This window comes from Mobula birostris, chromosome 3 (genome assembly GCF_030028105.1).
Source record: "Mobula birostris isolate sMobBir1 chromosome 3, sMobBir1.hap1, whole genome shotgun sequence".
Lineage (NCBI taxonomy): Eukaryota > Metazoa > Chordata > Chondrichthyes > Myliobatiformes > Myliobatidae > Mobula > Mobula birostris.
Window position 1 is genome coordinate 80,967,044 of NC_092372.1, and position 12,605 is coordinate 80,979,648.

General features: G+C 35.4%; 1 protein-coding gene across 1 annotated transcript in view; it reads right to left on the reverse strand.

The window, feature by feature from the left end:
* Window positions 1-12,605, reverse strand: part of LOC140195133 (phosphatidylinositol 4-kinase type 2-beta-like) — a 52,724-nt gene that overhangs the window by 22,382 nt on the left and 17,737 nt on the right. The window contains exon 2 of the mRNA XM_072252949.1: window positions 7,514-7,714. Within this exon, the coding sequence (XP_072109050.1) occupies window positions 7,514-7,714 (201 nt within the window). The remainder of the gene's footprint in view (window positions 1-7,513; window positions 7,715-12,605) is intronic.

Consider the following 12,605-nt stretch of genomic DNA (forward strand, 5'->3'; position numbering starts at 1 on the left):
GAGGTGGACAAATCAAAAGACCAGTTTAAAGATATGAGCTCTCAAACACAAATGAGATTGCTAAGAGAATGAGAGGCATTGAGAAAATGACTGCTTCTTAATTATAGATTGGACAAAGAAAATAAAGGCTCCAGAGCAAATCAGAGGGAGCTGTTGGTCTAACTTTGGCTCCATGGGAGGTGGGATCAGTAACTACAAGTGGGAAAAAGTTGTAAATATAGATAAAGATCACAGAGAAATTTGTAAACTATGAACTCAATGTATTGCAAGTCAGAATGGATGATAGAGACAAGTAACGGTAACCTCAACTATGATTTTAACGCTGAAAGAATGAAAATGTCAAGTGTGAGGTAATAGTTAACAAGCAACAAGTAAGTCTTCATTTGAAGGGAAAAGGAGGGCGTCCAAACATGGAACTCAGTGGAGAACTGCAAATGTATGCACTAAAACTGAAAGACAAAATTACTCTTATAACAAATACAAGATTGATAATGTAGAACGAACCAAGATAACGTTCAGAAAAAGTCTTAAAAAAGTAATAGAGGAAGGGAAAAAAGCTTAAACACCAAAATGAAAGACAACCCAAAACTCATGTCAACAAAGAAAAGAGTGAATGAAATAAAGAGATAGTTATAAAGGAAGGGACAAATAAGGAATATTTTCCTGTGGAGGGAACAAATTTGGATTCAGAACAGTTCTTAATACAAACCTACTTGCAGATGACACAGAACATGAAAATAAAGTAATTTGGATGTTATTTTTGTTCAAGAAATAATAGGCAAATAAAATAAGAACACATGACAGATTAATGCCAAACATTGTTAAGATAATTAGAAAGAATAAATATGACAATGTAGCCTAAATAGTGCAATTTTAAAAGATACAGGAACAGAGGCATAAAATCAGAGACATAAACTGTTCACGAAATACTGTTAAAGCTGAATTGGAAGAGCTCTGCTGGCAGCTGATGGGGTAACATCTTTTTGAACTTGCTCCTACCTTATCTATTATTTTGTTTCCTACCACTTTTTTGAAACCTTATTGTAAATCTCAATATTGCTCTATTATGTCTTTGAGAAAGACTAAAAATTAAAGAAAGACTAAAGGTTCTCCAACCACTTTGGAATCAATTGGAGGTTTTCTTAAAAAGCAAAGAACAGAACTTTCTGACGAATTTCAACAGCTCAATGTCAAGTTGGACACTATTCAACAAACTCTAATCGAACATGATAAGCGAATTAAGGAGAATAAAGAAACTTTGTCGATACTGGAAGCAGACTTAGAAGACATAAGTAAGCTCTACAAAAAATTATCTAATGAAAAATTAACAAAGAAGATTACCAACCTAGAAAGCAGAAGCAGAATGTACAATCTACATATTCTGGGTCTTGAAGAATCAATTGAAAGTGCCCACCCCACAGAGTTTTTTGCAAGCTTTCTGAAGCAGCTATTCCCTGATTTATTGTCATCTGTACCTAAGCTGGACCGCACACACTGGTCACTGGCCCTGAAGCCAAAGTCAGGGGAGCGACCTAGGTCGGTTATACTGTGCTTTAATGAATTTCATACGAAGGAGCTTTTAATCCGTCATACCCGTCAAGTAGGAATGATCGATTACAAAGGGAAAATGATCAGATTTGTGGAAGATTATGCACCCGAGGTTATGGCTGAACGTGCCAAATATAAAGAGGTTATGTCGCTGCTTTATAACAAAGGGTTTAAGCCCTCCCTTTGCTTCCCTGCGCATCTTAGAATCGTTCAGAAAAATAGTCTGCAGAAATGGCTGGGATCGGTTGAAGACACACAGAAGTTTTTGAAAGCAGTAGATTAAATGTGTTATATCTCTTACAAGAGCAATTATCTTTTTAATGTTGGATAGAATAAGGTTTTAATAAACTTACGTTTTAACCATTTATATATCTTGCTTTTGGATATTTTCTTTGATTTTTTTTATTACTTTACTCATTTTTCTGAGTTTTTTTTATTTTTTTTTTGAAATTGTTAAAATGAATCCTCTTCTGTTTGGATTTCTGATCTAAGTTTATTTTGTCTGCTTTCCCTTGGTAGGAACATAATATCCTTGAATGATTGGAGTTTTGCCAACAGGATTTCTTAGGGAGGGTTGTTCTTAGGGTTTAGCGTGCCGTCTGTTCTGTGGCCGGCTTTTTTCGCTTTGGGAGGAGGAGGGGGTGGGGTTTCTTTTTCCTCTGGAAGCTGTGTTGGGTTACCACCCAAATTTTCTGTTTGAGTACCTTATTTTATGCTTTGTTCTCTGGTTCTAATAATCTATGGTCAGATCTTTAAACTCTTCTGTTAATTAGTATTTAAAATGGATCGAAATATTAATTTACTTAGTTTTAATGTGAAGGGGTAAATCATCCTGTGAAATGGAATAAGATTTTTGCTTATATTAAAAAGTTAAGCGCCCCCATTATTTTCTACAAGAAACGCATGTATGTAGTTGTGACAACGCACACCTTTTTAAAATTGGTGGAAGCATTTACAATTTCATTATTCATTCAGAGCAAAATCTCAAGGGGTCTCAATTTTTATAGACAATACAATTTTTTTTGTTCAACATAAAGTTGTCTCTGACCCTAATGGGTGATTTGTCATAGTGTCAGGGAAACTAGATAATAAATTAATTGTATTTGCTAATGTATACACCCCCAATCTGGATGACCCAGGATTTTTTGAGTGTTTCTTTTCATTCTTCCCAGATTTGAGTCTTTATTCTTTAGTGATGGGAGGAGATTTTAATTGTTGTCTAGACCCAGTATTAGATTGTTCTTTTCCTAAATCAGCCACACCTAAATCAGCTTTATTTATTCAATCCTTTCTAATGAAATTTGATATTGTTGATGTCTGGCTTTTTTTTTCTCACCCGGCAGAAAGGGAGCATTCATTCTTCTCTCATGTCCATCATTCCTATACTAGGATTGATTATTTTTTTTATTGATAGTCAAATGACTCCATTTATAAAGAAATAGCTGCATCCGACCATTCTCCTGTATTGCTATCTTTAAATCTTCCTGGTTTCACTCATATGAACAGATCCTGGCGTTTTAATTTAAATTTGTTATCTGATAAGGACTTTCTAAAATTTCTGGAGAATCAAATTACTCTTTTTTTTTGAAGAAAATACGTTGGAAGAGACTTCAAGTCTTATCATTTGGGACGCTTTTAAGGCATATATTAGAGGACAAATTATCTCCTATATTGCATAAATTAAGAAAAAAGCTAATAGAGAGAGAACTGACTTAGTTAATCAATTAAAACAATTAGACCAGAAATGTGCTTTGGCACCAGACTCTGAACTATACAAAAGATGTATTGAAATTAAAACTAAATATGAACTTCTTATAACGTATCCAACTGAAAGCCAACTTTTAAAAGATAGAAGCCAATTTTGTATACATGGAGAAAAAACTGGTAAACTATTGGCTAATCAATTGAAGACCTTCATAGCTAAACAGCAAATTAAAGAAATTCGCAAAACCAATGGTGATATGACAACTGACCATTTTGAAATAAATGACACTTTCACAGAATTTTATTCTAAACTGTATAGTTCTTAATTTGTTAAAGATAATACTGCAATGAACAATTTTTTTAGACTAATTATATATTCCTGGACTTTTGGTTGATAATTGAAAGCAGTTGGATCAACTTATTTCTCAGGAGGAAATCACTGAGGCTATACGTTCATTGCATTCTGGGAAATCTCCAGGACCTGATGGATTCTCTGGAGAATTTTGTAAGGCTTTTTCTTCATTGCTCATACCTCGTTTATGTTCTACCCTTACTGATTCCTTCAAGGTGGGTAGGTTGCCACAGTCTTTTTATGAAGCTTCCATTTCGCTTATTCTTAAAAAGAATAAGAAACCCACTGAATACTCTTCATATAGACCAATCCCTTTACTCAATGTTCATGCTAAGACCCCATCTAAAGTTTTCGCCCATAGACTCGAGAATATTATACCTTCTATAATATCTGATCAGACAAGATTTATTTTTAAAAAATTGATATTCCCATTTTAATATACAGCGATTGTTAAATCTTATGCATTCTCCATCCAAGGAAATATCGGAATGTATGATTTCTCTGGATGTGGAGAAGGCTTTTGACCGAGTTGAACGGAATTACCTGTTTAAAACCTTAGAAAAATTAAATTTTGGGCCCAATTTTATTCTTTGGATTACATTATTTTACTTATCTCCCTCCGCTCAGGTCCTTACTAACTTTCAAAATTCTAAACCAATTAAACTCCAAAGTGGAACCAGACAAGGATGTCAATTGAGCCCTTTGCTTTTTGATTTGGTATTAGAACCTTTAGCATTTGCCTTTCGAGAGTCTTAAGGAAAGGTACTATTCATAAAGTTTCGCTGTATGCTGATGACCTCTTGCTTTTTATATCTAATATTACACTTCCTTTACCCTCTATGTTTCTTTTACTAATTTTAGTCAGTTTTCAGGATATAAATTGAATTTACATAAGAGTGAATTGTTTCCTTTAAATAATTTGATACCATCCGATATTAACCTTCCTTTTAAAATTGCAAAACAATTTACATATTTGGGTGTAACAATCACTAAGAATTATAAAGATCTATTCAAAGAAAATTTTCTAACCTTAATGAATTGTGTGAAAAAGACACTTTCTAATTGGTCACCTCTCTCTTTATCATTGATTAGTCGAATTAATTCTATTAAAATGAATATTTTACCTAAACTTGTATACCTTTTTCAAGCCGTACCTGATTTTATTCTCAAGTCTTTTTTTGATTCTTTAGATTCGATTCTTTCTTCCTATATATGGAAGAACAGAAAACCCCGATTAAATAAAGCCAACCTTCAAAAAAATTAAAAAGACTGGAGGCCTTGCTCTACCCAATTTTAGGTTATATTGTTGGGCAATTAACATACGAAATCTCATGTTCTGGTTATATTATATTAATCGTGAGGATTGTCCAATATGGGTCTTTTTGGAAGCCAACTCTGTTACGAAATTTTCTATTATGTCTCTTCTCAGATCCTCTCTTCCTTTATCTTTAAATAAATTAACTGACAGTTTGGTGGTTAAACACACTTTGAGGATCTGGCTACAGTTTAGAAAACATTTTGGTTTATTGAGATTTTCTCTTTCCAGTCCTATTTTTTCTAATTTTTTTTTAAACCATCTATGACCGATCTATTTTTAGAGAATAAGATAGATTAGGCATTAAATGATTTCAGGATCTGTTTGTTGGAGGGTATCTTTCTTCTTTTGAGCAGCTCTCGGTGAAATACAACTTATTAAATACCCACTTTTTTTGATATCTACAGATTAGAAATTTTTTAAGATCTAAACTACATATATTTCCTACCAGCCCTGATAAGACCATAATAGATGTAACTTTTAATTTGAAACCTTTTGATAATGGCTCAGTATCTTATATTTATGGTTTGTTGTTGGGACTGAGAATGGCTCCTTTAGACAAAATTAAAAAAGATTGGGAAAAAGATTTACAGACTTCATTATCTGAGGAGACCTGGAGGGCTATTTTCAAAATGGTTAATTCTTCATCATTATGTGCTCATCATTCCCCCCTACAATTTAAAGTGGTACAGAGGGCTAAAGACAAGCTCTCGTTTTTTTGCAGATATATCTCCTTATTGTGACAGATGTAAAAATGGAGCAGCTTCATTAATTCATATGTTTTGGTCATGTTCGAGCCTTGAAAAATATTGGAAAGACGTATTCCAAACTTTTTCTGTATTTTTTAAAAGTTAATTTTAAGCCCAATCCTTTGACTGCCTTATTTGGTATTATTGAGGAAAGAGCTATAATTTTGGAGCCTTTTCATTTGCGGGTACTGGCTTTTATTTCTCTTATGGCTGGGAGGGCGATCTTGCTTAAATGGAAAGAGGTTGCCCCCCCCACACATGCTCAACGGTTATGCGATGTTATGTCATATTTAAATTTAGAGAAGATCCATTGTTCGATTTCTGATTCTAAATCAAGATTTTCAAACGTTATAGGGACCCTTTCTGAACTATTTTGAAAATCTTTGAATTGTTAATGTTATTAAAATATAGATCTGGCTATTATTATAAAACACTATATGGTAAAGTACTCTTTTTTTGTGTTTTTTTTAAACCAACCAGCTTTGTCTTGGTAGTAGGTGTAGATTTTTTTTATAATATAATTAACCATATTATATTGGGAGGGGAGGAGAAAACGGTGGTGCGACGCAGCGCGCACGGCCGCTCCAAAATGATATCGTATTTGTAAGTAGGTACCGTGCACAGTCCTGATTTGATGGAGACAGACGTGAGAAGCACGGAGGAACATCTGGAGAAACTTCTGAAATGCCCGCTTCGCTGCCGCTGCAACTGTGCAATCCAGAATCTCCGGAGGGGAAGGCCTCAAATCCTCGGTTTTGCCTATTGCCGGGGCCAGGGTCGAGGTCAAAGCGCTCGGCAGAGATGGTACTCAGTGTCGGAGCACTGGTCGGAGGCTCGAAGTTTTTGGACAGACTCAAGAGTCGGCTGTGGTCGGGTACTTCCAGGGTGCTGCATCGGCAAGTTTGCAGCGCTGGAAGCTCATGGCAGGGAGTGTTTTTCTTCCTTCTACCATTTGCGTGAGATGATGGGACTTTCAAGAGACTCTGAGACTTTTTTTTTTTACCGTGCCCATGGTCGGCTCTTTATCAAATTATGGTATTGCTTTGCACTGGTGTAACTATATGTTACAATTATGTGGTTTTTGTCAGTTTTTCAGTCTTGGTTTGTCTTGTGCTTCTGTGATATCATTCTGGAGGAACATTGTATCATTTCTTAATGCATGCATTACTAAATGACAATAAAAGAGGACTGTGTGATCATGAATATGGGATACTGTGATTGTATCAGTGTGATTTATATATAGTGCATTATGTGCCATCTTATCTTGATTTATAATATCCTTATGAATACTGTATTTATGTATATGAAATTTAATAAATTTAATAAAAATATTGGAAAAAGTAAGAGCTGAATTGAGAAAAAGTGCTTTGATCTAGACATTACAATTTATAAAAGATGGAGAATAAATGGGAACAAAATTTGTTTCTGCAAGAATGGTCAGCATGAAATGTAATGGTAACACTAATGTACATTTCTCTTCACGAAAGAGGGATAAAGTCACAACAATTAAGCTGAGGATGCTTCACTTATTCAGGAGCTTTACGAAGTAATTTCCTCTGGGATCAATAAAGTATCTAACTAAGAATAATACAAATAAAATCCTTTAGAGGGCAGCATATTAAAAACAGAATTTCATAATATAAAACACTAAGTTTCTAGTACTTTCTTTTAAATGAAACAGAAGGTATAACAAATGACACAAATAACAAAAAGAGGACTTGCAAAAGGTTGTAAAATTACACATAATTCTGCTATTCCAGAAAGCCAACTGCATTGGTATAGAGCTCTTCCACCATGGTGCAACATTCAAATCTGCATTTCAATAATTTCCATGATAAAAATTACCTTTGTTTTTGGTACAACTCCCAGTCCCAATTTTTCATCTACAAGGTAAGCACCAGCTTCTGACAAGTAACCTTGATTTGGTATGAGACAACCACGACCAAAACAACACGGACAGCAGATCTTGTGGAAAAACTTGGTCCATTTGGGATTTAATTGCCCATAAGGTTCTTCTGTTTTTGGTTTGAAGACTCCAATAATTTTCTAGAATAAAATGAGTACATTTAAGCATTTATGTCAAGCATAATTACAACAAGCAACTGTAACTTGTGTATTTAAAACATTTAAATGCATTTACAAAATTAAAATTAAATGGGTTAAGAATTCCACAATTTACTAGACAAAATTATGTTTTTTTACAATATAGCATTTTACAAAGAAAAATCTCAAGCAGAACAGCTGCAAACATGGCTAAAAATAGTTTTCTACATATATTTTTCAATTTAACACAAATAAGAGAAAACCAGAGGTAAACTGTTTAATTGCAATAAATTTACTTGAGACAAAAATTAAAATCAATTTTAATAGATTCAGCTCATTTCTGCTTAGAGGGAACATGAAGTGGATGACAATGAATTTCATCTAGCTATATAGGTTATTTAAGACAAGCAGGAATGGGTGAACCAGTAAACTCATATATTGGATGCCTCAGTAGCAGAGTGGCTAACGTGATGCTACTACAGTTCAGGACGTCTGGAGTTCGAAGTTCAATTCCAGCACCATTTTGTCCTCCCCGTGGAGGGTATCAGTTTTCTCCAAATCCTGATTCCCCCCACAGCCCAAAGACATACTGGGTAGGTTAATTGGGTTTGTCAGAGGTTGCTGGGGGGGTGGGGGGCTCGATGGGTTAGGAGGGCCTACTCCACATTGCATCATTACTTATTAAAGGGCATGATATGTTTGAGACTAGAAATGTGTGTGGCTGGGTGACATATTTCAGGATATTGACACCATATCCAACAGTTTATTACATGTTCAGACATGGAACAAGTGTTACAAGGTGAAAATGCAGGCAAATGGGATTACTCAAGGAAGGCACCTTGCTTAGCACGTATAAATTGAGTCAAAGGATCCATGCTGTATAATTACAAGATTTTAAACTTTCCAGGTTATTTCTTACAAGAAAATTGACTTTTTTTAAAAATACCCATGCCTACTTGACAAGTTTGTCCAACACAAACTCATACATCCTCTGGAGAATTTCACTGTGCCACCACCTACTGAAACACTGTCAGTGAAGAATCAGTCATGTAGTTATATAATACAAGCAATGTAAAATAGTAAACTTTATTGGTAAGGGCTAAAGCACTGAGGATGAAACAGTTCTACAGAAGTGAATTGGGTGACAAGATCTGAATGTTTGGCTTCAAGCTAGCCCACTTGCATTGATGAAAAAAATTGATTGTTACTAAGTACAAAGAGGCCCAAAACACCAAACTTACATCAAACAACCACAAAGTTGCTGAGTGTATTTGAACAAGGATGGACGGATTGTCTATCTTTATACACGAGACTAAATAAATGCAAATGTTAAAACCAAAATGGCAAAGATAACTGTTACTCCATACAATGGTGACCTGGAATTCAATAACAAAGAAATCATAGCATTTTTTGTTAACATAATAGGATATTTTCAAAAAGAATCTGGGGAAAAAAGTAATGCTTGAAGGTTACTATAAGAACAGGTTAACCATTTATCTACACAAGTATGGAACTAGGATGTTAACTAACTTGGCTAATAGACAGCTTGGTAAGTGTTGCTCATAAGTGTGGCAAACCTTTTTTTAATTCTTCTGAATATTTTTAGCACTAAAAATTCATTTTAAGCTAAGTTCTCTTCCTTCAGATTTCTTACTGTAAGAATATTTAGTTCTCAAAATTTATTCCAATCTCTTTTCCATGCCGTGTTTATTTGCTAGTTTAGACTGATTTAGGAAGTTTTCTTCTTTGATTTGATGCTGCTTTTGCTTTGTTCATAGGTCACATAACCTATAGAGGGCACTCTGCTGATTTTAATTAACTTTATGAGCAAGTTGCAAGCATTATTTGGTTACAATAGAGGGAAAATAGCTGAGATTATGTAAAAAAAATCTGCTGAAAATAATTTCACAAAGAAAATGAAAATAATGGTAATGAAAGCCAGCCCTTCAATTATTTAAAAAGTCACCATTTTGTCTTACGCAAGACTTTAGTTTTGTAGTTATAGTTTCTACTCTTCTAATCAATTTAAACAATCATCTGCATAATCACTGTCAGAATTTGTTTAAAAAAAAAATCAGTCTCTAATATGGCATGTTTGATCCGGAGATCAAGACTGCCCAAGATTAAATAGCTCAGCTTGAGCTCCCTAATATAACATAGGAGATAATGAGTTCTCAAAAGAATGGGAATGGTTTTCTTTCCTCAAAAATATCACTTTCTTACGAAAGTGGTTCATGATGAATAAGCATACATAAAGCAAATAGAATTGATAAAGAAATCACATTGAGTAGTTTCAAAATATGTCTGGTTCCAATGGAGGAAAAATAAACAACATTTATTAAGCAACACATACAAAATACCAGAGGAACTCAGCAGGTGAGACAGCATCTATGGAAATGAATAAACAGTCGACATTATGGGCAAGACCCTTCTTCAGGACTGGAAGGGGGAAGACAGCAGAATAAAAGGGTGGATGGGAAGGGAAGGAAGATAACTGGAAGAGGATAGGCGAAGCCAAGTGGGTAGGAAAAATGAAGGCCTGGACAGAAAGGAATCTGATTGGAGAGGAGAGTGTACCATAGGAAAAAGGGAAGGAGGAGGGGAACCAAGGGGTGGTGATAGGCAGGTGAGAAGAGGCAAGAGGACAGCGTGAGGAATAGAAGAGGGGAAGATTGAAATATGTTTTTATTGGAAGGAGAAATCAACATTCATGCCAACAGGTTGGATGCTACCCAGAAGGAAAACAAGGTATTGCTCCTCCACCGAGGGTGACCACATTGTGGCAGAAGGGAAGCCCATGGAGGAATGGGAATCAGAATTAAAATACTTGGCCAAGCGAGAAGTTCTGCTTTTGGTGGATGGAGTGGAGATGCTCGACGAAGTGATTCCCCAGTTTACGATGGGTCTCCCCAATATAGAGGAGGTCTTATCGGAAGGACGGACACAATCAGATTCACAAAAGTGTTGTCTCACCTGGAAAGACTGTTTGAGGCCCTGAGTGGAGGTGAGGGAGGAGATGAATGAGCGGGTGTAGCACTTCGGCCACTTGCAGGGTTAAGTGCCAGGCGGGAGATTAGTGGGAAGAGAAGAATGGACAAGGAAATCATGGAGGAAAGTGGAGAGAGGAGGAAGGTAAAGATATGTTTGGTGGTAAGATCCCTTTGGAGATGGCAGAAGTCATGAAGAATGATGTGTTGGATGTAGAGGCTAATTGGGTGGCAAGGACAAGAGGAACTACTATTGTTAAGGCAGTGGGAAGTTAAGGTGAGCACAGATGTTTGAAAAATGGAGAAGATGGGGGTGAGGGCAGCATCAATGGTGGTGTAAGGAAAACATACCATTCTTTAGAGGCGGAGGAGGACATCTCTAATGTCCTGGAAAGGAAAGCCTCAACCTGGGAAAAGATGCGGCAGGGACAAAGGAACTGAGAAAAGGGAATACCTTTTTTTTATGTACAGGAAACAGGGTGGGAAGAGGTATGGTCAAGACAACCATGGGAATCTGTAGGTTTATAAGATTTCGGAGAAAGTTTGTCTCCAGAGATGGAGACAGATCAAGAAAGGGGAAGGAAGTGTCAGAAATGGAATTTAAGCCAAGGATGGAAATTGGAGGCCAAGTTAATAAAACTGGTTGGTTCAGCGTGGGTGCATGAAACAGCACCAATGCTGCTTATTTATAAAGCATTTTAACAGGGCAAAACATCAAGAGACAAATCAAAAGGAAGTTATCAAGCAAAACGTACCCAACATTACCTGAGAAAATATTTAAGTCTGAAGAATAATTGCTTTATCAGAGGCAACTTTTAAGCAGACTGTCAAAACAAGTAGAGAAACATAGCAGTTTAGGAATGGCTTTCTTAGGCATGCTATCATTTGCGAAAGCCATTGAAATGTAGTAGGAGGATTGGAATCTTTCCATTTAAGTAAAATGGATCTTCTAGCTATTAGTGCAACAAATGCAATTAGACGACAAGCTGACAAAAATAAATGACTACAGTCTATCACTGGTAGTCCAAAAATTACAGTGATAGGATGTAGCTGTAAATTAATACACAGAACTACTGAGATAATATCAAAAATATCTTTCCAGTATTTTTTTTTAAAGAAGAGGACAAGACCAGAACATGTGTCAAGGAAGCTACCTCGGAATTACATCTATCACAAACAGGACTTATATGGCAGTAAAAACGAGCTAGCTTATCCTTGGACATATGAGCCCTATGAACCATCTTATTGTATTGAAGCATGTCTGGCACACGTTGAAGAGGTATTAGCTAGTTGAAGAATTTTCTCCCATTTCTCTGTAGGTAAAGGTATCTGAAGTTCTCTTTCCCACTCATTCTTAATTTTGTCAGAAATACCTAAGTGTATTTTCATAATTAAATCATGCCTAAACTTGGAAAAAATTAGGAGCGGTACTATGAATCCTTCAATTAAATTTGAAGAGACTTGGAGGCCATTTATTCAATATTTTTATATGATGTAAGTTGACCCTTTCCAAATCTTTTGTAGTAATTTTTTGTTAATGTATAGAGGAGCAGAGTTAACGACAAATAATAATTTCAGCCGTTGTAATATGACAGCCCATTCTTTGTTTGCTTTTTTTTAAGTTTAGTTTTCTTTAGTTTAGGGGTTTCCCCCCTCTTTATAAAATATCTTTTTCATAGTTAGTTGCTATGAGATTGGGAGGCTAAACTAAATATAGTTTACTATATTTGACACTTGGAATCTGTGCTTGTACATGTTAACCGTTATTAATGTAATCCTGATCTCTTTGTATCATGACTATTATTATGTTTATCAATTTTAAAACTTAATAAAAAGATTGAAAAAAGGAATGGATTTCTCAAGTTAGATCAGACGCTGGAAGCACAAAAGCTGCTGCTACACAGTAC